Consider the following 23,573-nt stretch of genomic DNA (forward strand, 5'->3'; position numbering starts at 1 on the left):
AGGCGCAGCGTTCCTGAGAGACTAAAATCAGGGCGATAAATATTTTTGGATAAAAAAAAAGACGAACAAGGATGTTTGTTGACAAGGGGGCTCCGCTGGCGAGCTGTAGCGTCGCTGTGCGGTGGCTAATGCAAAATACTAGGTAGAGTTTTGAATTTTTAAATGGCCAGCATAATACAACTGTTTTTTAGGAAAGTTAGAAATTAATACATTAAAACAATGAAGAAAAAAATCTCAGTGTTTTTGCATAAATTCTCAAATGAGATTTAGCTGTTTGGCGGACAAAAGAAATATCTTATTTGAGAATTTACGAAACATTAGTTTCATACAGTATAGTTCGTATTGTTTACATCTTTTACAATTATACGCCCTGTGAATGTTGTACATAAAAACAAGATAGAATGCATTTAATATAATAATAATGTGGGGACTGAATGATGCAAGTTTATAGTTCAAAATTTCAACTGCTGTAACCAAAGACATAAATGCATAAAGTCTTTTGGGATAAATAAAGTATTTTTCATCTCATAGTCTCATCAGCTGAAAGATTTGCTCTACCTACCTTTTGCCAGGAAACTGTCATTTTATCAAACCAGTTAGTTATTATCTTGTAGGGTGACTTCATTATGCCATTACGTTGATGTGGCCTACCATTTAAGACACCACAAAACTACAGTGTCTATAGTTTGATTCTTTGCTTTAAGTAATAGCCATGTCTTCATTTGTTGTGTCTTTGAAGATGTGTTTTGTAATAAATGAAATAAAGCTTTTGTAGAACCACTTCAAATGGCTTCCAACTACAAACAAAAAATGGGTCTAAAAGACAGTCAAAGCATTTAAAGTCCTGAAACAACCCAAGTGAGGAAGTGAGGAAGAAACACCAGAGACTTATATCAGTCCCTGTATATATTTTTAAGGCCAGGAGGGAGCATTATTGCTACAGCATACCAGAAGAAACCCAGTGATGATTGTTTGGTAGTAGTGCTTACAGGTAATTTGTAAACCAGCGTGGGGAAAAATTGCTCACAAACTAACAAGACACAAATTTGTGAAAATTACCTGGAAATACCATCAAGAAAACCCACTGGGCAGCTATTGAAAGCCTCTGAAATGGCTTCAGCTTCATTGTTCTAACACAGAGAATGGATTACCCAGCAGAAGTACTGTGTCATTTTTAATGAACTCCGCACATCAGATTAGCCTGTAAAGCTTTCTACTAAAAGAACTCCCTTTGTTTTACAGCAAATCTGCCAAAATGTATAACAATGTGTTGCGTAATTATTTTGTTTTTTTTGGTTCCCATGATTACACTCAATAAACCTGAACTATGAAAACATGTCAATCCCTTTAAAATGTTGCTTTATAGCTCTATAATTTTCTTTTTTTAAAGATAAAAACAGTTGTCCTAATGACAAAGCTGGCAAAACAACAAGCATCTCATTTAATAACCACAGGTGTACCTGATCCATTGCATTAGACATTCCATCTTATAATTTGCTCGCTCCCTTATCTGCTACGGGTGACTAAAGAACAAAAACAATGCTAATACCAGCTGACAATTTTGGAGGCATACATCACAGGATCTGTTTATGGTCTCAGACTGTATCTCAAGCTCCAATTAAGCATGCCAGAATGAGTTGCAGTGTGGACCACAGCAGCCCAGCTCAGAGTTATGGATGAGCAGTCACTCTAGCAATGCCTGACCCTGAGTGCTAATTAGATATGACATTAAAATAACATGAGCCAAAGCCAGACTTGTGCAGAAATTAAAACGACTTTTGTCTAAGAATCGTCCAATATAACAACCAGGGAAAGACTAATTGGAATTATTAAGGTTGTTTTTACATTTACACGTTTTGTGGCACGGACAAACTGAATGGAATTGATCAGATTTATCCACATCACTGTTATTTTAGTAGTATCACAGGGAAAGGTGGAATATTTACTTTGAAGAAATGCTACGTGGCCTTTACTCTTGACATCTTCATGTAGTGTCTGCAATATTAGTTTTATTTTCCACAATACTCCACATCATAACCTTTACTAATTGTGTTTTGAATGGAGTGAAGCTCTTTGCAGATATGCTGGTAGAGTGAATATTTGTAAATGTACTCCAGCATGATAGTAGTTCCTGGTTAAAGCAATGGATGGGTACTATATTCAAATCAGCTTTAAATAAGCTACTAGAGTGAAGCTAAGCTAGAAAAGCCAGGAGAGAAGCTATTAGAGATTTGTAAATTTACTCCAATGTGATGTAGTTCCTTTTGAAAGCAATGGGTGAGTAGTAAAAAAACAAACAAAACAAAAGACAGCCCAACTCTCAAAAAAATACCGTTTTAAGTTATACATTTAAATTTTATTTAAATTAAATTAAAAGCTAGTAGAGTGAAGATAATCTAAAGATGCTGTTAGAAGCTAACAGCAGAATCGAGATTTGTACAACTACTACTTTATTACTCTAATGTGATGTAGTTCCTGGTTAAAGCGATGGGTGGGTGGTAAAAAAACACACACACAACCCAACTGTCTTTAGAAAGCAGCATTCAAAATCTTAATTTCAATTAAAATAAGATTTAAATAACCTACTGGAGTGAAGAGTAGCTAGCGAAGCTAGTAAAACCTAGCAGATAAGCTAGAGAAGCTAACAGAGAATTGCAAATTTACTCCAATATAATGTAGCTCATTTTTAAAAGCAATAAGTGGGTGGTAAAAAACACAACCCAACTCTCTTCAGAAAGCAGCATTCAAAATCTTATTTTAATTTGTATATTTACTCCATAAACATTATTACAAAACTCAGCAAGTTACCAATATTACATTATCACCATACAGGCTTGATCACAAATATTTAAAACCTTTGCAACAGTTACAACAAAACAAAAAAAACAAAATAATACTCAAATAATTTACATGAAAATCTATAAAACAGCAAATTGTTCACAAATTATATTTTTTTCCAAGTTTTCTTTTTTTTTCTTTGCTTATTTGTGTTTTGCACAGTAACACAACACTCTCACAACAAGATCATGGTCTTATTACAAAACTCCCAACAAAATGTAAATATTTCTAGTTTTCTGTTGATACTTTCATATTTTGGTTTTTAAAACCAGAAACTTGTCATTGTATATCCTTTCCACTGCCCATAGAGGCGCATAAAAGGTTACTCACACACACGAATACTTCACAGCACTTTCTAAGAAAAATATACACTTACAAAATATGTTACAAATTGGCACACAAAAAATATACAAGATTTTGTAGTGTCAAGAGTTCATTAAGATTCCTTCTGGTAACAACTCTAGACAGTATATATAAAGCTCGGTAATCTTTTAATGAAAAGAGCAAAAGTAATTCCAATCAGTGTCAAAGAATCATGAAGTGAATACATCAAACATAACATTATAATATACATTCATAAAGAGGGTTAGGAACCTAATCTATTTTGCATTTCTTTTTTTTTTTCATTAACACTGGTGAAATGAAACATACCGAAAAATGAAAATAAAGAAATCGAAACTGAACGGTAAAGAAAAGAAAACAATTGTCAGCTTTCTTAGCACCATTAACATGAGGCAGCTCAACAGTGGCACATTTTAAAAACAAACCGAAAAAAAAGAAAGAAAGAAAATTTATGAACTCAGAGAAGTACATTCAATTTGACAATAGGCAGAAATGAGAGAAGGCAGACTAAATGGGCTTGCAGCCCATGTGGAGCTTCCCATCAGCAGCTTGTCTTGGTCCTAACCCTGATACACTATAGAAAAGAAACAAAGGATCATGGCAGAGAGGAGAGAGAGAAAAAAAAGAGACACAGAAAGATTGATTACGATTCTTGCCGTATGCAAGCAATCAATTAATATAACCTGTGTGTCAGAACAGCCATATCCACTGTGACAAGGCCTGTTTTAAAATCAATCAATCAGTCAATCAGTTTGTCCGTACATCTCCATGCAGTCTCATGTAATTACTGCTAAAAATGATAACATTGTTTAAAAGACAGTGAAACTAATTTCACATATTTCTACACAATATACTAAGTGTTTGATTGGATCTGCATTTCTCCTGAAATTCGTTTAGTGTATAAAATCAAAGCGATTTTATTACTGATTAAGCGTGATTGTATGGTTCATTTTTAAGTGGCTTTCTAGATGTTTATTTCAGAGCTGTGAGGTAGTGAATGAGCCCAAAGTAATTAAAAGCAATGGCCTGTGAATACGCTGGATCAGATAGACGCAATGTATATAATATATATTTCTTTTCAATTTGTGCCTGTATTTAGCCTTAAATTTCTGGTCACAATATTTTCTGCCAGAATTCTGACCCATGAATCAGGACAGTCAATGATGTAAAATGAAGTAGAATGAAAAGAAAGAAACATTATGGACATTATGGGAAATATGAGCTAAATAATCAGACTGAAATACGGCAGCGCCATGAAATAAATTACATGAGAATGTTAAGAAAAGTTACTGTTTAAATTACCTTTTTTTTTTTTCAGGTAAGATAGAAGTAAAAATTCCACATGGAGTGAATGCAAAGACATGCTTTCCTTCATTTACAAGATTACTGTTTCTATTTGTACTGAAAACTGCTTTCACGTTCACATTGACTGCAATAATGTCCATTCGCGACTGATGTGCGCATCAGAATCTCTACTGCCTTAAATTTCCAGTACAAACAGCTTTTCAGTGAGGCACAGCCCCAAATGACAAATCATCTTCTTGCTTACCCTCAGACATCTGCGCTACACTCTTCTTGGTCCAGAGAAAGCTCATTTGAACAGCTCTCTCTCTCTTTTTTTTCATCTCCTTCCTCTACAGTAGCCTTCAGAGCAGATCTCCCCTTTGCCTCTCTTTTGTTGCTTCTCAGTGCCAGGCGATGTTGAGGTAAATTGAATTTGGCAAACAAAGTGGGGGGAAACGAGGAGAATTCAGAGTCTTTCTGATTTGGTTTAGTGAGTGGTGGTGTACCACTGCCAGCTGTTGGTGCCTTTCATCAGAGAAGAGAGAGAAAAGTCTCAAATAAAGAATTCCTGTAGTTGCAAGTCTCTGTAAGGAGTCTCCAACCCGAGCAGCCAATATCCCAATGGATAGAAAAGAGGAACAGCCAATATTCACACATATATAAGAGGTCATTTACACAGCATTGTTACTTTTGGCACAATGATTTTAAGATTATAATTATCTTTTTTTCTTTTTTTTTCTTTTTTCTTTTTTGCAAATATTGCATGTCCCTGTACAACAACATTGACAAAAATACTCTGAGGGTGGAGCTTTTATGAATTTGCAAGGCGTAAAAATGTTAATTTAGATAACCAGTTCCTCTAAACTCCAGAAGAAGAAAACAAAAACTTGACAAAAGGAAAGGGGTAGCCATTCCAACTTTGAGGGGGGGGAAAAGACAATGTCTGATATGTCATCAATACAAAATGGTCCCATCTCGTGTTTAAGATGTCTCGGGCTTAAATTGGGCTCATTTATTGAAGGTTTCCCTCTTGAAATGAGCCAGGCAGTGTATGACGGACAGCAACAACAGGACATCCATATTCTGCATACAAAAACAGATGAGGAGGAGGGGTGCGTAGATGTCACTCAATGCATTTATGTATATAGCTACATCTTTAGGGAAAAGGGAAATAAATATGTAATTCAGGGAAGCTAGTTCTGCTGAGAAAATACAAAAACAAAGTTCCTCAAAAAGGCGACAGAACTTTTTTCAAGGCTTATTTCTCTTTTTCAGACAAAAATCAAACAAAAAGGAAAGAAAAAAAACAACTATAAGAAGAACAAACAAAGCAGAAACAACAAAAGCAAGAAAAATGCAGCCATGGTCGTTTCAAATCTCAATCAAGCTTGACACAATCACTCAATAGGTAGTTTGCAAAGTACAAGAAGTTTCTCATGCAGATATTAATTTCCTCTTCAGGGGGTTAAAAGGAAGTGGGAGTAGTCAGGGGGGAAACGTAGAACTCATGCAGCTCTGGCATAGCGTCAGTGTAGGTATGTTTGGGAGGGAGGGCTGAGCAGGTAGTGGGGGAAAGTGAGAGGGGGAGGGGAGGGGGTACAACAGCAGCTGATAACAAAATATTACCTCAGTTTCTCAAAAGAGGTCATCAGTGCTATGTCCTTATTTGGGTCTCTCTCAGCTCGCTTCCCCTTCAGTGTCTCAATCCGAGGGAACTTTGCACTCGTCTTGTGGCGGTACAGCTTTTTGTGAGCAGGCCCGGGGTTAATAAAGTTGGGTTTATCAAACATGTTACAGCCTAGAGCAAGTTGAGGGAATAAAGAATGAGAGGGGTTGAATTTGGCCTGGTTTTTGCCTCCTTTCCCCCCTGCCTTTCTGCCTCTCCCAGCCCCTGTGAGCACAGCTCCTTTTTTCTTCAGGTCAGCCTCAGTACCTGCCAAGATTTTGAGGGTCTTTAGGTTGAGACTGTTGGCCTCAGAGGGCATGCAGGCCTCCGACATGGGGTTCCACAGTGGCTCAATGGAGGCCATCATGAACCTTTGGACCTCAGCCATGCCAGAGACAATGTTGGACAGAATATTGGAGGGCTCCTCAAATTCTCTCTGGTCATCCCCCACCAGGCTGTTACTCTCCGACCATCCGGTGCCAGGCCAGTCCCCAGTGCTGCTACTGTCAGTCAGGCCTGTGCCACCTGCCTGGTTCTTTGCTGCTTTACCCTCTAACATGGCCTTTATCTTTTTGGTGGAGCGAGAGTTCTGTTTGGGAGTCTTGACCTTCTCTGACTTGGGGGCTCTCGGAGCCCGGACCTTTTTCGGGCACTGTCCTCCTGCTGTTTGTTTGCAGCTGCCTTTCCTTTTTGACTTTATGCTTTTCGCTCCATTCTGTTCATCAAATTCTGTAGCTGCCATCTCTTTTTTATCTAAACCTAAGACATCTTGATTGTTGAAGTTGTGTAGCGGAAACTGGTTGTCCTCCACCGGGTATGCGCTTGCCGTGCGCTCCTGTTGCTGTATGACATCACAGTTCCACTTTACCTCCCTATTGCAGTCCATGCTTATATCATTCACATCCTGGTATTCTCCAACATTTCCTGCCATCTTCATCTCACGCCCAACAACCTGAGGGGACAGATTTGGGGTCTCAGGAGGGGAAAGCTCTGAGAGTGATGAGTGCCTAAACTTGTCAGGGGTGAAGTTAGAGATATCCAGCAGGTCTGAGGACTCCCTGAGTGGAGTAAGGGCATCCACACTCTGCTGAATCACCACTTTAGGACTGCAATGAGCTAAGAAGCTGTCTCGGCCCTCCTCCTCACCCTCTCGCTCACAAGACTTGAGGCTGAGTGAGCTGTAATTGCTGGAGGAGGCTGACAGAGAGCCCACTGAGTCATAGCTGATGAGCCTGCCATTGTCTGTGCACAGGGACCCTCGCTGGTATTGCACCTGGCCCTCCACGCAGGCAGACTGACACACTTGCAGATCTGCCCCGGGCTGCAGCCCAGACTCACTCAGGTAGCTCTTCTCATAAAGCAGCCTGTCAGCCTCAGGGCTCAGCTGGCTGTAGTTAGACACTGGCAGACTGTCATTCAGGGGAACAGCAGCTGGGAAGTTGTTGGGTAAGATGGGAGTCTCGGGCGTCTCAGACCCAAAGCTCTGGCTGTGACTTGCACAGAGCTGTGGGTGCCACATCTGGGGGAAGCTGGGGCAGTTCTGAGGAGACTGCTGGAGCTCGGACTCAGAGGGAGGCGAGAGGACGCAGCTCTGAGCGAGCTGCAGAGAAGAAAACTGTTTCTCCTCCAGGGACAGCCCAAGAGAATACTGCTGCCTAGAGGACTGCTGGGGGAAATAAGAGATAGCTGCTCCACCTGAGGAGTCTGTGGCATCTAACAGGGTCTGCAGGTAGCCCCCCGGGATGACAGGGACACCCGTCTCCACCTCCTCTGAGGAGGAGGCAGCTTTGTCAGGAGAGCAGGTGGATGAAACAAAGGGGAATTTCTCCTCAGCGGCTTGAGCGGTGGCGGTATTGTCAGAGAAATGTGGTTTGACTGTAGTTGAGCTAATGCCTGCCTCATCTAACCCAGCAGTGGGGTCCTCAATCTGTGCCGCAGTGACACAGGCATCCGTTTCATTCGTCACACTCCTCCCCTCCTCTCCTTCTGCCTCTTTTATTTTCTTGCTCCTCAGCCTGGCTTCGCTTTTGAATTTCCTTATCCTGACTGTTTTATTTCCTCCCAATCTCCTCCCCTCCCTCTCCTCCCTCTCCTGGGAGCGGCTCTTGGCTGTGACTGTGTGTGTGATGGAGTTTGTGTCTAATGTGACTGGGAGGCCTGTGGCTGCTATTATTCCTCCTACCGTGGGGGTGGCCTCTTCTTTAGTGACACCTCCCTGGCCCCGATCAGAGAGAGGGAAGGACTGTGCTGTTGCTGATTGCTCCACAGTGTGAATCCTCTGAACTTTAAGCCGGTTTGCAATCTTGTATTTCCTTTTGGGATGACTAGAATTAAAAGGGCGATGGTGGCGTCCGTTTAGATGAAAACCGCGTTGTTGTTTATCTCTGGCAGCCAGCTTAAGCTGTTCCTGTCTCTCTCTTTGCTTCTCCTGCCAGAAATGCTTCAGAGGAGCCAGTGTCTCATATTTGCTTACTGTGTCGGCATTTAAGCTCACAGTCGCATCCACAGGGTCCAGCTTGCCCAGTTTCACTGACATGAGTCTCTCTCCTTTAAACCTGTTGATGATGATGTACTTGATGACCACAGGTGGCTCTTTGCGGCAGGATTTCCGGCGTTTTTTGGGGCACCAGTCTACATCCTCCTCTTCTTTCTGACCAGCAGGGGCTTTCTCCTTTTTCTCCGCATTTTTCTCACTCTCAAGCGAGTCGACATCATATAAGTAATCATCGCTGTATCGAACCTTTCTTTTGGAACGCAAGCCATAGTTGAGAGGGTTCGAGGGACTGAGGAATCTCTTTGAGTGGCTCTTTTTAAACTTTCCCTCCTGCAGGGTGTCTGAGGACGAGCCAGTGCAGGAGCTGTCATCACTGAACTCCCCTGACTCCTCTGTGGAATTGAAGTCCATTAGGTAGCTGACTTTGGGAGTGGACATAGGCGAGCCGTGGGAACCATCAAGTGGACTCCTAGCACTGCAGTCCCCGGCTTTTCCTTCCTGTGCTCCCTCCAGGATCAGTTCATCAGTTTTGGGCTGAAGATCCTCCGCGGTTCTCCTCAAGACTGCTGCTCCTTCCTCTTTCTTGGCACAGTTGGCCAGGACACTGGGGAAGAAGTTGAACTGCGTCTCTTCCTGCAGAACATTTGTTTTTTCCCTCATGTTGTCCTGGAAAGACTCATAACGAATCTTGAGCGAACAGACATCACTGCTTAATGTTGAATCGTCGTCTTCATCGTCAAACAGATTGTCGACATCTTCCTCTGAGAAGAGGTTGACCGACAGTTCATTCTTAGAACAAAGGTCCAGCAGTTCCATCTTACTCTCACTGATAAAAGACTCAAAGTAGCCCCAGTCCTGGCTGGCGTTAGCCAGGAGAACTTCTTCTCCACTAACCTTGTCTAGTAACAGTCCTTCATACAAATTCTTAGCTGTTGCATCATCTTCGGGGTCATCGCAGTCCCCTGTTGTTTTGTTTGCATCCCCTCTCTTGCCCTCACCTGGGGCTTTTGGCAGAGGAAAGCTAAGTAGCTGGTCAGAGAGGAGCTGTTCTCCATAGTGACTCACTGCCTCCCCCGCGTGGCTCAGGCACTGAATGCTGATGTTGTTGATGTCAGAGAAGTCCTCTCGGCTCACATCCCCTATCCTTACACTTAGACCAGTCTCCGTGTCAGGGTTGGCGGTGGGGTCGTGGGGTGTGTTCTGGATGGCGTTAGGGTCAGTGGCATCACGTGTTTCAATGAAGCAGCCGAGGCAAGTTCGGTTAGGCTGAAGAAGACACTCCTCCGTCAGGCCAGACACAGTGCCAGGCTCCATCATTGTCGCTGATAGAGGGAGGGCAACGGGTAATGGAAGGGACGTTTTCTGGTTGTCTCCTGTTGGCGCCCAGGAGCTTACAGCTGGGCTAGAGAGTGATGAGGGAGCGGGCGTGTGGTGAAGATGGGGAACCACAGTTGGAGGGTCATTGGAGGAAGGGGCTACTGTTAGGCCCAGAGTGGGCTCAGTCCCAAGGGGCAAGGGGAGGGCTGGCGATGTAGGAGTGGTCCTCTGATGCGCTGGGCAGGCCTGTTGTGAAGTCTCTGCGGCAGGTGGAGGCGAGGACGGAGGGAGAGCAGCATCGACGAGCCCGCACAGACTCAGATTGCTACTCTGCTCACATAGCCCTGCAGGGGGGAAAAAAGAAAAAAGATTTCAGCTCTTTGAAATGTAAGTGTGAAGTTAAATTACATTGTTTTTGTTCTTTTAGTTACTCCGACGTTCTTCTAAGCTGCTCAGACGCAATTAGTGTCAATTAACCCCCTAGAGCTCAAAATGTCATTTCATGATGCCAGCCTTAAACATTAATAATTCAGTTTTAGTTCCAGATTCAATAAAAGGTATTAGCAATGTCAAGTTGGACAATTCCTTACTCATTACTTGCTTGATGTTCACATGTGAAAGCTGAGACTCGGCGAGTAGCAACACAGCCATAAAGAAATCCCACCAAACTCTGAGAGCACTTAAAACAAAAAGAAGATCAAAGATGAAATGGAGTCACCTTTATGTAATGTTAGCATGCTGGCAAAAGTGAAAGATATACAGAGCTGCAAGAATTTTAATTGGCTTATTTGACAGAACAAAACGAGCAATTGTATCACATGCTTGCAGGTGATAATGCAAAGAGCCTGTTGTCGTTCCTGCCCGAGCAGTATATACGAGATCAAATTAATGCAGCCACCTTGCTTTATGTCCCCCACCCTGCAGTGTTTCTGTGCAGACGCAGATCTACTAGCTTTTAAGTAACAAGATACCATTAAATTACACAGACCGACCGAAACAATGACTCAAATAAAAGTAGATTTTGGTGATTTTCCACAGGTCACTTGTGACAATGTCTTAATCAGTTGAAGACATCCATCTGATGAGTAACAATCAAAACTCGCAGGAGTGGCTCGCAGCAGCAGGCAGATCGCTGTGTTTGCTCTGCATAATTAGATGACAGCAGCGGAGGCAGGTATGTACACATGGGACACGACAGGCCCATATGTTGGAGACTGTATAACCAATACCATCCACACCTGCCTCCCTCTATAATCCCAAGCTGCTGCCTTCCAGATATTCTTTAAAACGATGCCAGGGAGAGAAAAAAATAAATAAAATTGAAAACCCTAGCACAGCAATTAATGTGTTCACAGAGGTTAACTAGCAACAACCCCCATTTTAGAATGGATGCGCCTAATCATTATTGAGGTAGTGATAAATGCTTGAGGGGAAGACTGCTTAGCAAACCGTATTCAGCGTTGCTGTATTGGCGGTGAGTAAATCTTTGAATATGGATATGATTTGAGAGTGATTTAATGAGGTAATGAAATTTCTGAGAGCTGGTCTCTATGGGTCTGCGGCCTGCAGACACACCGGAGCAGCCACAGTGCTTACTAAAAGCATGCGACTACGGTACTGTCACTCTTAATGAAGAAAGCCTCTAGAGAAATATCCATCCTCTCTTTCCCTCTCATCGTCAGAGAACTGTTATAGCAGCAACTCGTCAGAGGCTGCAGAAGCATCACAGCGAGGCGTTCGCCATCAGGTCCTCTCAGTCTGTGAGCCAAAATGACCTCAGAGCTAAAGCATGGGACTGACACATGTTCTCTGCGGAGAGTCATGACAGATACCCTTTTTCTATATTTAAGATAGAATACTAGCAAATTTACACGGTCGCTTACTATAAAGAGGAGGACTACAAAAGGAAACGCTTTCCATTCGTGAGCACACTTCATCGTGAATTACATGTAAACAGAGCAGATTTCCAGCACGCAGAGACAAGACAAATATAAAGCAGAGATTAGTTATCGCTCGCCCTACAAAGGTGCAAAGCCACCGAAATGAGGAAGTTACAGGAAAAGGGAAAGAGGTTATTAACTTCCTTCATCCCTCTGTGCTCACGTGTAACTTAAGCTGCCACCAAATATCGCCGAAAGATTGGTCAAAATTGCCGTGAAACATTAAACTCATATTGAGAAATGTGTTTCCTCGGGGTTTATAATGGATTAACAATCTATCCTGTCCAATGTGTGTGTGTGTGTGTTGTATGTGCTGAGTGGGGCAGAAAGTGTGTGTGTGTGTGTGTGTGTGTATGAGAGGGAGAGTGATAGAGTGTGAGTATTGGCTTGGGGGTATAGTGTTATCGAGAGGCCATCTGTCTCCAGCTGGACCATTAGCTCTTCAGCTGTTCAGAATGTGCCACAGATCAGTCAGTCAGACAGGTATACAAACACACACACACACACACACACACACACACACACACACACACACACACACACACACACACACACTGGGTCTTACAGCGATGACTGTAGCTGACAAATCGAGTTTGACATTTGGGGTCAAAGGCGGGATCGGCAGCTTCCTATTCACTGATATGGTACAACATAATGTTACTACAATATCTGAGCTGGCAAATGTAAACAAGATACACATCCAAAATAGTGGCTGCTGCCAGAATCCAATATTTAGCTTACAGAAAGAGTAGCAAAAAAGAAAAAACAAGCTTTATACACTCTGAGATCCTGCAAGCACGGCTGTACTTTTCTAATGGTGTTATCGGGAGAGAAGCTCTTCGAATAGAAACCGAGGCTGGATGTGACATGGCTCATGCAATCTGGCGTGGACATTCACCACTGAGCATATGGAAGGACCCCGGCTGCTGGCAGGTGGTGGTGATCTTCTGATTCCCAACACTGCCAAGCCCAGCCATGCTAGACAGCCCGATCACTGCCAAACTAGACCAGACCAGACCAGACCAGTTAGCACTCGGAGCTCTCCGAGACACATCTCTTTTTCTAGCCATAACATTCGGGGCTTCGTCCACCTGAGGTAGGCCCAGGCTGCTTTGTGCCAGGCAGCTCTGCACGGTAACAAGCCCATGCCGAGGGACACGGTCATGGACATGAGGGGAGAGACTAGTTGGCGCCTGTGTGCCTATCTATTAGTGTGTCAGATGCCACACGTGCGCATACACGTGTATGCCTTTTTTCTCTTTAATTACATTCCAATTAGAGCTACATTATAAAGCAAAGAAAGCAGAAAAGCCTAAGAATAACAGAAACACCTGTCACTGACATTAAATTAAATTCATGCATTTTCTCCAAAGGAATGGCCAAAGGAACACATTTTTCAGATATCACAATATGACACACAATGCAAATGAAAACAGCTGACATGGCCTTTTCCCCTTTTGCCATGGCTTTTAGAAAGCATTCCTTTTTCCATCCCCCTTTTCATCCCTTCTTCCACCCTTTTTTCCTTCCAACTTCCTGCTTCTTATCCCCATTACATGGAGGCTTTTACAATCGTAAAATGCAGAGCTAGCCATTCTGCAGCTCAGCCACCCGGGGCGTTCAGTCATCCAGCTGGTAGGCCAGCCACAGAAGCCGCTTGCTCCATCTTCACTATATGACATTTTGTGAATGGTAGTGGGGGTTGTGGTGGGGTGTGTGTGTGTGTGTGTGGGGGGGGGGGGGGGGGGGGGATCAATCCGGCCAGTACAGGATGTTCGTAATAAGTGGTGAGTAACTGCGGCATGATTCATGGCCATCCTCCTCAAAGAACTACCCTATTCCTGCTCAATGGAGCTGCTTTTACTCTCTCCTGTATTTTTTTTAATGCTCTCATTCCACCTCTCCTCGTCTCTCTTGCTCTCTTTTCCTCTTGCTGCCTCTCAAGGAGCAGGCAAGTGCTGGGGATAATCTGTCTCAGTTCCAACTGAGGCTGACCAGAGCTGAAACACCGAGATAAACCTCATCGAAGGATCAGTGGTGCTTGGTAGAAACTATGGGGAGAAGTAGGTGGTGGGTGAATGACTGAATATGCACAGCAGCAGTAGGGCTTATTGTCCAGTAAAAAGGAAGAGATTGCACTGCTATCTGATTTCTTTTGAGTTAGATTTGGTTTTAAAAACCATTTATTCAGCTAAAAGAAAAGTGACCCCATATTGTAATGGCTTACACATTTGCCTAGCACTGAAAGCTCTCCAGTTTGATCCAGGAAAGAGACGCAGATCCCTTTGGGTTCCATCAGAAAAGGCATCTGGTGCAAAACAAAAATAAAAATTCTGCCAAATCAAACATGTGGAGCTAGCAACTGTGGAGACCCCTTGTGAATAAGGCAGCAGCAAAAGTAGCTCATATACCTTTCAGAAGAAAACATTTGTAAACCCTTTGGAGATACCAGGATTTCTAAATTGATATGTGGTTGCAAAAAGTAAAAAAAACAAAATCGAACTGGACTAATTCATAAATAATTGTGTGCGTTTTTCATAGTGGACAGGGAACAAGTGAATTTAGCAAATTGTATAACTTTCCGAAGGTGTTTTGCTGTCTCTCTTCTGGTGCCCTTGGTATGATATTTGCAAGGAAAGCTACAAAAGTCCTAAAATTCCTTGACTTGGACACAGTTATGCCCATCTTCATAACATTCCTCCTAAAGTCCTCTTAAAGTCCTGTGAAAGTTGGTTCTTTCTTCATGAGGGCAGAATTTGGCACTAACCAGATGTTTGTCTTTATTTGGAGACAGGCTCGATTCCATCTCGCACTCCAACGTCAAATTGCAGACGGTCTTTGGAGTCAGGTGTTCCTTAATCACAACATCTGACTCTCATCTGACTATCCCCCATAAGGGCGAGTTTGTATTATTGAAATTCCCTTACTTCCAAAAATGCATGTTTTTGTGTGTTACTGATTAATCCTTTCCCCATTAGACAACGTCTAATGATGACTTTTGACACTTCAGTTTATATCAATAAAGATGTGGTTTGAAGACCGTTTTTTCAAGGGTAGCTGCATAGGCAGGGACCACCTTCACTAACTTCTTAGGAACCAACAAGTCATTGCGTTATATAGGCAGGCCTGAAATATGACAGAAACCACTCAGGTCAGACAGGAACTTCAAGGGTTACTCCTCGTAGGCTTTCAAGGGGTAAAGAGTTAAGTGAAACTATGTAGAGTAAATGAAGTTCAGACGACAATGCGCAGTGTAGAAATCGTAGCAGTTTCAAAGCATTTGCAACCTTTTTTCCTGCAAATATATAATTACTAATCAAGGTTTCGGTTTCTGAGATTTTGCAGAGAAAAAAAAACAGAAGCCCAAAACTGAAATATAACAAGAAAATAAAATAACAATACAGTTATTATTAAAACAATGATGCAGACCTTTTGTTTTCACGATGCTAATAAATGTGTGTGAGAGAATTAATGGCTCCACCCACTTTTATATTTGCAGCTTTTTATGAGAAAAGATAGATTTATATTTCTGCGTTGTGGAAGCATAAGCAGAGAGGATTAACAACAGCTTAAAAAGCTTCAATTAATAATTCTTTTCCACTTTTCATTAAAAAAAAAAAACACACAGGATGTGTTTCACGTTCCCCATATCTTGTAAAAGAGCTTAAAACTGAGGGTGAAAAGCTAATTCAAGGAACGCTAATTCTGTGCTATGTGCTAATACTAATTGTCTTTTCAAAGTTTTAAATGTGTTGTGAGAGAAACTGTTGTTAATAAGCTTTCGTTTATTTTAATGAGTGCTTAAATATTCTTGGGCAAATTTAAAAAAAAAACTCTCTTCTGCAACCAAGTTTCTCTAAATGTTTAAAGCTGAGAAATAAAGAGCAAAATTAGCATTCATGTGAGTTACTTAAAAAAAACACAAAAAACATTGTGTTAACGAGCTATACCTGAATAGTTACCTGTGCTCTCCACTGCATTTGGATTCTCGGGTTCTGAAGTCTTCACAATCAATGTGAGACTGCTGTCTGTTAACACATCCATCAATACGGCTCAACGCTGCACCACCCACGCATCATTTTGACTGTCCCACCTGTTGAAAGACAAAGAGAAATAGAAAGAGACGTGAGTAAGAAGGCAATCGGTAAAAAAGGGCGACCGCCATGCGTCTGAGGCAGAAAGGCATCAACGGCAGTGCAATAATCTTTTCTGGCATCGTTGTATTTTTACTCAGTTGTATATAGCATTCGTATTCTATTTTTATCTTATTGTATATTTTTATTCTATTTTATTCTACTGTATATAGTATATTATTTTATTCTATTCTGTACAGCTGTGTACTGTATTTATTCTTATTGTATTCTAATTTTTGCGTCATAACTTTTGCACTGTCCACTTCCTGCTGTGACAAAACAAATTTCCCACGTGTGGGACTAATAAAGGTTATCTTATCTTATCTTATCTTATTAGATTTCATTACAACAAAAGACCGACGCTAAGCACAGACAAACAAAGTTGTGGCGGTTCAAGAAAAAGCTCCAAACGCGATAGAGGCATCAAACAGGCCCTTGGGGCATCAAACAATCACTCATTTCTTCTCCGTATCACAGATTCGTGTCTAAGATTAATTTAAACTTTGCCAACCACGAAAGTACACAAAGAATCGCAGCTTGGATCGCTATGGCAACTGTATGGCATACGATCCTATTTTAAGCTTCATTTAACATTTATAGCAGAGTTGTTAACCTATGCCAACCTTACATAGGCGGCTCTGAGCATATTTGTTTATTGTAATTAGCTGACTCTCTCCCTCTCCTGCGCCTCAGCAGCACGAAATCTGAAGGAGCTCAAAGAGGAGAGATTAAAGAGATGTGACTGAGGCGGTGACAGCAAACTGTGAACACTGACAATACTTTTTATTGTAGCAAGTGATGGTGAAAAGTGGGGGTGGGGGATGATTGAGAGTACACGCGTGCGAGGGCCGGGTACGGCGTAATACAAAATAACATGTTAAAGGGTAGAGGAGAGAAGAGAGGTTGAAGTTTGTCGGCCTTTTAAAAATAGACACAGTAAGAGGGGCAACAAAAAGAAAGCATATTAATCTGCTGTGATTGTGAAAGAATAATGGCGATAAGAGAGACTCTGGGCTGGTAAATGACGAACATTTGATGTTGTGGCCTCCTGCCTGCTTATATTGTTTTCTTTTTTCCTCTCCTGCAGTCCTCCTCTAGAGGAGTGGTGCTGCAGGATGACAAATGAGCCCAGGGAGGGGATCTAATAACACGATCTCCTTGTGGTGTGAAAAGGGTGGCTGCGAGATTAAGACAGACGGCAGACAATAAGACAAAGGTAGTGTGTGGCTGACTACAACCAACTGCCACCTCTTTCATCCTATTTCTTCTAAATGTCATTAGCTGTTCACTGACCTGAGCGAGAGCGCTACCTGAAGGGAACCCCTGCTTCAGCTTACAGACCAGCTCAGTGGGTAATTACCTCATGAGCCATCACATCTACTCATGTGTGCAGCAGGTACAGGGACCCTGTAGGTAGACTCAGTTAGATCCTGTTCTTCTCTTCAAAGAGAAGCACTGTTATACCCAAAGCCTGGGCTTAAGTGTACATTTACAGAGCTACGAAATGGTTTTGAGGCCATCTCCTATCAATTCGCCTCACCGAGGAGCTGAAATTTGACATCCGGCAATAAACGTGTTGCCTGCAACAATGCGCGAGTTGGAAGCGGATATCGCCACCAAACGGGATGACGCGGTTGAGCTGGGCTCAGCTTTATCGGCCATCACCAATGCAACGATCCCGAGGTGAATAGCGAAGCCACAACAGCAACCTATTAAATATAGGCTGTGGCCACCGAGCAATGTGTCTCCAGCATGGCTGTGACACAACACACAGCTGGGATGCTGGTCAAGCCACAGAGGTGCTGCTAGAGTTCAGCACTGAGAGCTGCTTGTGTGTGTGTGTCTGTGTTTATGCTCGGTTGCATGTGTGTTAGATAAAGCCCCAAGGCTGAGGATCAGCATCAACATCCACTGGCAGAGGCTGCACATACAATCACATGGAGAGAGGGAGAGAGGAGCAGAGAGAAAATGAAAGCCAGGCATTTAACAACACTCCCAACACCCCTTCTGCCAGCCAGCGCCAGTGCTTCAAATGTGTTTATTTTCCACATTATTCTTCTGTATGTGCCCCCACCACCACACGCGCACTCCACCCTTTACCATCTCCACCACTCTGTCAAGACCTGACGAGAGGCCATTTCAATAATGAAGATGGACTAACTGCAATAGAGAGTGCACATAAATTGGAGCTACAGCCAACAAGCATGTCCAATTTGCCAAGCGGTTAAGCCTGATGTCTGGGTGCAGCTTTAAGAGAGCGCCACGGCTGCCGTCAACAGGTTTGTGCCGACCTGATTCATCCATCCACATCATTAATACTTCACAGAGGGCACCACCATTTAACTCTGCTGCGGGAAACCACTCTTTAAACACCACACATTAGGGCACATAATCACTGTGCACTCATTTCTGTAGCATTCAGCAGGTGTAGGAAAATAGCTAGCACTTCTGACCCCCCTCCATTGTTCTTGCATGTGGGCTGGGGTCCTTTGCACGATGAGAAACTGAAATAGAGACAAAGAGCAGCGAGCGGAAAAAGCCAAACAGAATGATTAGAATTTGATTTATCCTTTTAAACCCTCCTCCACACGCGCCATGTGTTAATGTGTAAGCTGGATAACAAGATAAGAACATGTTTACTTGCTCTATATGGAACTTATCAGCGCCACAATCTAATTCCTGCAAGCCTCTTCCCGGGTCTCCGTTTCACCGCATTTCTCCTCGATCCAATTGCATTTCTCGTCAATGAAGCGGCAACGAGGGGGATAGATGGAGTGGGATTGTATATAATTGCCAAAAATTACGAGGCAAGGTCCCACAGCAGTAGTATATGTAGGTACAAAGGGGCCATTGTGCCAACAGAGGGATGGAGTCAGGGGCTAAGGAATAGATCCCCAACAGAGGAGCTCTCAAAGAGGGCATAGTGCCACAGGGAACACTGATCCAAACAGACAGCGCTGAAATGGCGACTCCTGTTTTCAGCGCAGGTATACGGTTTCAGAGCAGGTTCACTGGTTGCAGACAGGCTGAGTAACCTGCCTCACACGCAACTCATGGTAATACTCCCGAGCTCGTGAGCTTGCAGCACTACGTGGTAGGACTACAGAGAAGCACAAATCCAATACACACACACAATTGTACACACATCATGAATTTTAAAAATATCACATACTGTATTCACAGACCCACACAGTAAAAGCAGTTTGGACTCGTCTTTCAGGTTTTCTAAATTTGGGAAGAAAACCTTAGTGCTTAGAGCCACACCGTGAATGACACTGAGAATTTAAGTAGCTTTTTAACACACGTGGACCTGCCCTGCTATTGTGAACAGGAAGACGAAGAAGTAGGTACTCCCTTCCAACCCTTCCTTCCATTTCTGTCTCACAAACGCGAACTTTGTTCTGTCAAATGGTCAGCGGGCCTCCTCGCAGCTCATATGTCAGAGCTCTCCTCTTTCGAGGGCCAAGCAAACCTCAGAAAACTCTTTTTCATCGAACCATTTGCATCAACTCGTGTTGCCACGTCTTCTGATAAATGCTCCAAATGAACACATTGCAAAGACTGCTGCAGATGACCGCCTGCTGAATGCCAACATGTTAAACGAGTGAGCCATCGGTGTTTGCAATTATAGCTGGTCGATATGGCGGCACAGTATTAATCTTTCTTTTAATGCCGTGCTGTAACAAAGGCCATTATGCAAACCCTCATACAATTAGACCAGGAAATACAAGACTGACATCGAATACGGTGAACACATTAGCAGTGTTGCTAATTTGCACCTGCAGTAACAGTGTTCAGCAGCATTTATGTTTTTGACAGCAACAACTGCTGCATCGCTAGCACCATATGCTTCCCGTGTTGTCCCGCTGTTTGTGTTTCAGCTGCCTCTTCAACACAAAGCTCACACCGGCTAACTCGTGTCATGAGCGTGCTCTGCAGGTTAGGCCGGTGCTGCTGTTGCTGCTGCTGAGGAGAAATCTCAATGATTTTGTCTCTGACACATGGAGAGGGAGGGAAAAAAAGATTCCTTATCTGCAAATCTTAATTCAATGGTGTTTCCTACACGCGCCTCTGCTACTGTGCACCTTCCTTGTCAGCTGTTTGCTGCTGTATTTGATCCAACATCCTCACCTAAAACCCCCCTGACACGGCCACGGTGATGGCAGAGATACAGCCTGCGTTTGAGATAATCACTGTCAATCACGGGCTGCTGGAGAGCCCAGGAAGCATCTGATAGGTAAAGATTCACTATGAATCAGGATTATAGAGTTGGATCTTTATCAGTGCAGCACAACCTGCAGAGACAGATCTGGACAATTGTAGCTACTGTTACCCCCTCAGGCCTCTGCATACTCCAAAATGAAGGTGCAGGCCCAGGAGTGTATGGCAGGAAAACGCTCAAGCCATTAATGCTATCTTCCTATTAAAATGACTGCAAGCCTGCTGAAATATAGTATGAGTGACACTGATGATGGGATTTAATCCAAGCCTCCATGGCCTTAGCGTGCACCGTCACCGTTTTAAATATCTTTGATTACGGTTAATGTTTACTTATTTAGTTATTAAGGTAATAAGGGCTCAGACTTCCAAACCTGTGCTTTTAATCTTTCTTTAGCTAACCCTGGATAAAATGCTTTCCGTGTCTTCAGGAATAGCTAAGTAAGATCTCTGGTCTCTTGTTGGAAAAGCCGCCGAAATATAATTCAATGCAGCATAATACCGCTTTAATTTCTGTTAAAGTCGCAGCTCGATAAATTGTTTAAGTAAGCGTTCATTCACTTCTAGCCGCTGTGGACACAATACAGAAGCATTAAGGCCTTATTGTTTTACTGTTGTTACTATTGCATTTCATTTCAAGTTGTTTGCTGCTCTGTTTTCGCAAATGCCGTAATAATCACACGCAGTAACTACTCCATTAAATGACTTGAGCGAATTGTGCCTGTTATTGCAACATTAATCCCCTATGTCAGGTTTCAGGGTGTTTTTTAAAAAAATATTAAACAGATAGAAACATAATTTCTTTTATATCATCGCGTGTTCTCGAGGATTTATTTAAAATAATTGCAGGTTATTTTAATACAAGCTTCTGACAATGGGATCATTTATATGTGCGGAAATGATCGATATACAGGAAATTGCTGCAGATTAAAGGAGGTGTTCTACCCTGGACGCAGCAAAGTGATTTTTCCTATTTAAAATGATTATGGAAACGTATGCACTTTGTAACAGGCGGAGATTGCAGATAAGTGGACTATTAAATGACTTAGATACGCAGCATTTAACAATAAAAAAAACACATTTAGTTTGTTTTCCTATAAAGTGCAGAAACAGGAATGGACTGAGGCTACTTTTCAAATGCAAAATATGACAGATTGCATAGAACTGCTACGCTGTAAAAAAATACAACTTGAAGACTTGACAGAGTTATACAACTTGTTAACAAACTGCAAATGTTTAAACGGAGCAGCAAAGCTGAAAAAGTTCTCTGCGAGCTGTCGATGATTTCCAGGTTTGAGCATTTTGATGCTGAAAGCATTTCACCTCTATTAGCACGCTTTACTCTGCAGTACCCACAGAGCAGGGATGTCAAGCTCAGTTTACATCATGCCCCACATGGAGCCCACTTTCAGCTTAAGTGGAGCAGACCAGTGAAACCCATCCTTTCTGTCAGTGTAAAGGAGTTTAACTGTTTACACGTTCAACATTTAATCCCTAAAATATCTCAATATGAGAAAAAGAAGCCCATTTTCAACATTACATCTCAGTTTTCCTACATAATATAGAAATTCTGCAACATTAAAGAAAGAAATCTGGCAGCATGAGTCTTTGACTGTAAAAGTCTGTAAAATTATATTACGGTAGATTTTCAGGTAGCACATTGACTAGATTGTCCTGTAATTATAAGGCAGGAATTTTTTTGTTCATTCACAGAACATACTCTTTTTTTAAAAACATTTTTGCTGCCTCCCTCCTCCTGCTCCACCACAACCACCCACACATGCAGGGCCTTGGAGTAGGGGTATGTCACCAGGATGCAGAGGAGGCTACCCCCCCCTCTGTCCCCTTCTGGCTGCCTCTGCCTCAATTTTATCCCACAACTTAGACATTCACATTACTCACACCCTCATTACACATACATATAGGATCTTGGGGGTGGGCACGATACACGGAGTCCAAGTTACCATCAGGGTGTACGCCTCACCCCTGGCGTCGTTGCCCACCTCTCAATTTTAAATACATGTAGACATTGAGGGCTAGCAGGAGGGACTATGCGCTTACCTGCTGCTCTCTGGCAGGTAGCTCTATGCCCTCCTGGGTTTTAATTGCACCTTAGAACACACATGCATCAACACTACAATGAGCGGGTGGAGGGAGGTTTGGAGTCTTCCCTCACCCCCATTCTCTGCGGCCTACTGGAGCGGGGGGGCTAGGAGGAGTGGGCCGTCCGACTGCGGTCTGGGGCCTCCCTGCTGCTGCGGAGTCGGGGCGGTCTGCCTCTCCCCACCGCAGGGAAAAGGGTAACACCACCTGGGTCTGGGTGCAGTTCCCCCCTCCAGGGGCAAGGGTACCTAGACCCGGTTCGTAGAGTACGCTTGGGGAGTGTGATCGTGTGTACAGCGTCCCTTTATGTCTGTCTCCACGTCGGTTGAGTGTGAAGTACATATGAGAGCATGAGGGTGGGAATGGATGTTTGTGTCTGTGTGTGCCTGTATGTCTGTGTCTATATGTCAGGTCTGGGGACATCTCGGGCCCTCCAAGGTTTGGAGGCCTATCTCCACCCACCACCACTTCCCCTGCCGGTGGCGGACTCCCTCAGGTATCGGTGCGTTGGTGGTTCTTTGTATCTGGGGGTGGGCGTCCGGGTACACACCGGCTCACTCCTTGGCGGCCGCTTATTGGGGCTCGCTCGGGCCACTTTGGAGGTGGGGTGCCCCCGGCCTCTCGGCCTGGGGCTCGGTCACTCAGGCACAGCTGGCTGCCGGCGGAGCTCACGGGCGCGTCACTGCAACTCCCCCTGGCTTCTGCTCCGCGGCTGCTGAATGAGCTCTCATCTGGGACTCTCCTCAGCTCTTACTGGGACAGTGGCGCGGCTGCCCCTCTGTGGGTCTTCCTTGGTCTCTTGTGTTCTGGGGGCCTCTGGATGTCTGGAGTTTTGATCTCCTCCATACCTGCTTGATACCATAGAGGACAGGGCTGTGGCTCCCCACACTCCCTAGCAGATCATTACATGGAGAAACCTTTGGAATGCTAGCATGCTGATCCACACAGGTATGCACACAGGTGTACACATGGGTATTCACAGATGCGGACTACAGCTTTCTTGGCTGCTGCCTCAAAGCACATTGTGCGCTGTCTATCTTGCGTGCTGCACAATATCGTTTATTATTTAGTAACTATTGATATCTATGACTAGCTAGTTTATTGTGATGGTGCTTTTTTTTTAAATTATTATTATGTTGCTCTTTGTTGTTTGCTGTCTCCCCTGTTTTTTTTGTTTTTCTTTCTCTCCATACAGGTGACCCAGGAGTTTTTTTTTTTTTTGTTTTTTTTTCTCTCTT

At 43.3% G+C, this 23,573-nt stretch overlaps 1 protein-coding gene across 4 annotated transcripts in view; it reads right to left on the bottom strand.

Moving 5' to 3' along the window:
- Positions 1-3,541: 3,541 nt before the first annotated feature.
- The window catches only part of nexmifb (neurite extension and migration factor b), a 52,463-nt gene continuing 32,431 nt past the window's right edge, over positions 3,542-23,573 (bottom strand). The window contains exons 2-5 of one of the 4 annotated variants that reach the window (XR_015131523.1): positions 15,832-15,974; positions 6,091-10,285; positions 4,730-5,547; positions 3,542-3,754 (exon numbers count right to left, since the gene is read on the bottom strand). Coding sequence is in view for 3 of the 4 variants with exons in the window: in XM_086311484.1 (XP_086167610.1) it covers positions 5,307-5,547; positions 6,091-10,285; positions 15,832-15,925 (4,530 nt within the window). In the remaining variant the exon portion in view is untranslated. Of the gene's footprint in view, positions 5,548-6,086; positions 10,286-15,831; positions 15,975-23,573 lie in introns of those variants that run through there. The other 3 variants (XM_086311496.1, XM_086311484.1, XM_086311504.1) reach the window with 3 other exon arrangements.

The sequence above is a fragment of the Aulonocara sp. 'chitande type north' Nkhata Bay genome, linkage group LG2 (assembly GCF_057382095.1).
Source record: "Aulonocara sp. 'chitande type north' Nkhata Bay isolate Kocher_YH1m ecotype deep benthic linkage group LG2, A_spYH_male_GT1.1, whole genome shotgun sequence".
Taxonomy (NCBI): Eukaryota; Metazoa; Chordata; class Actinopteri; order Cichliformes; family Cichlidae; genus Aulonocara; species Aulonocara sp. 'chitande type north' Nkhata Bay.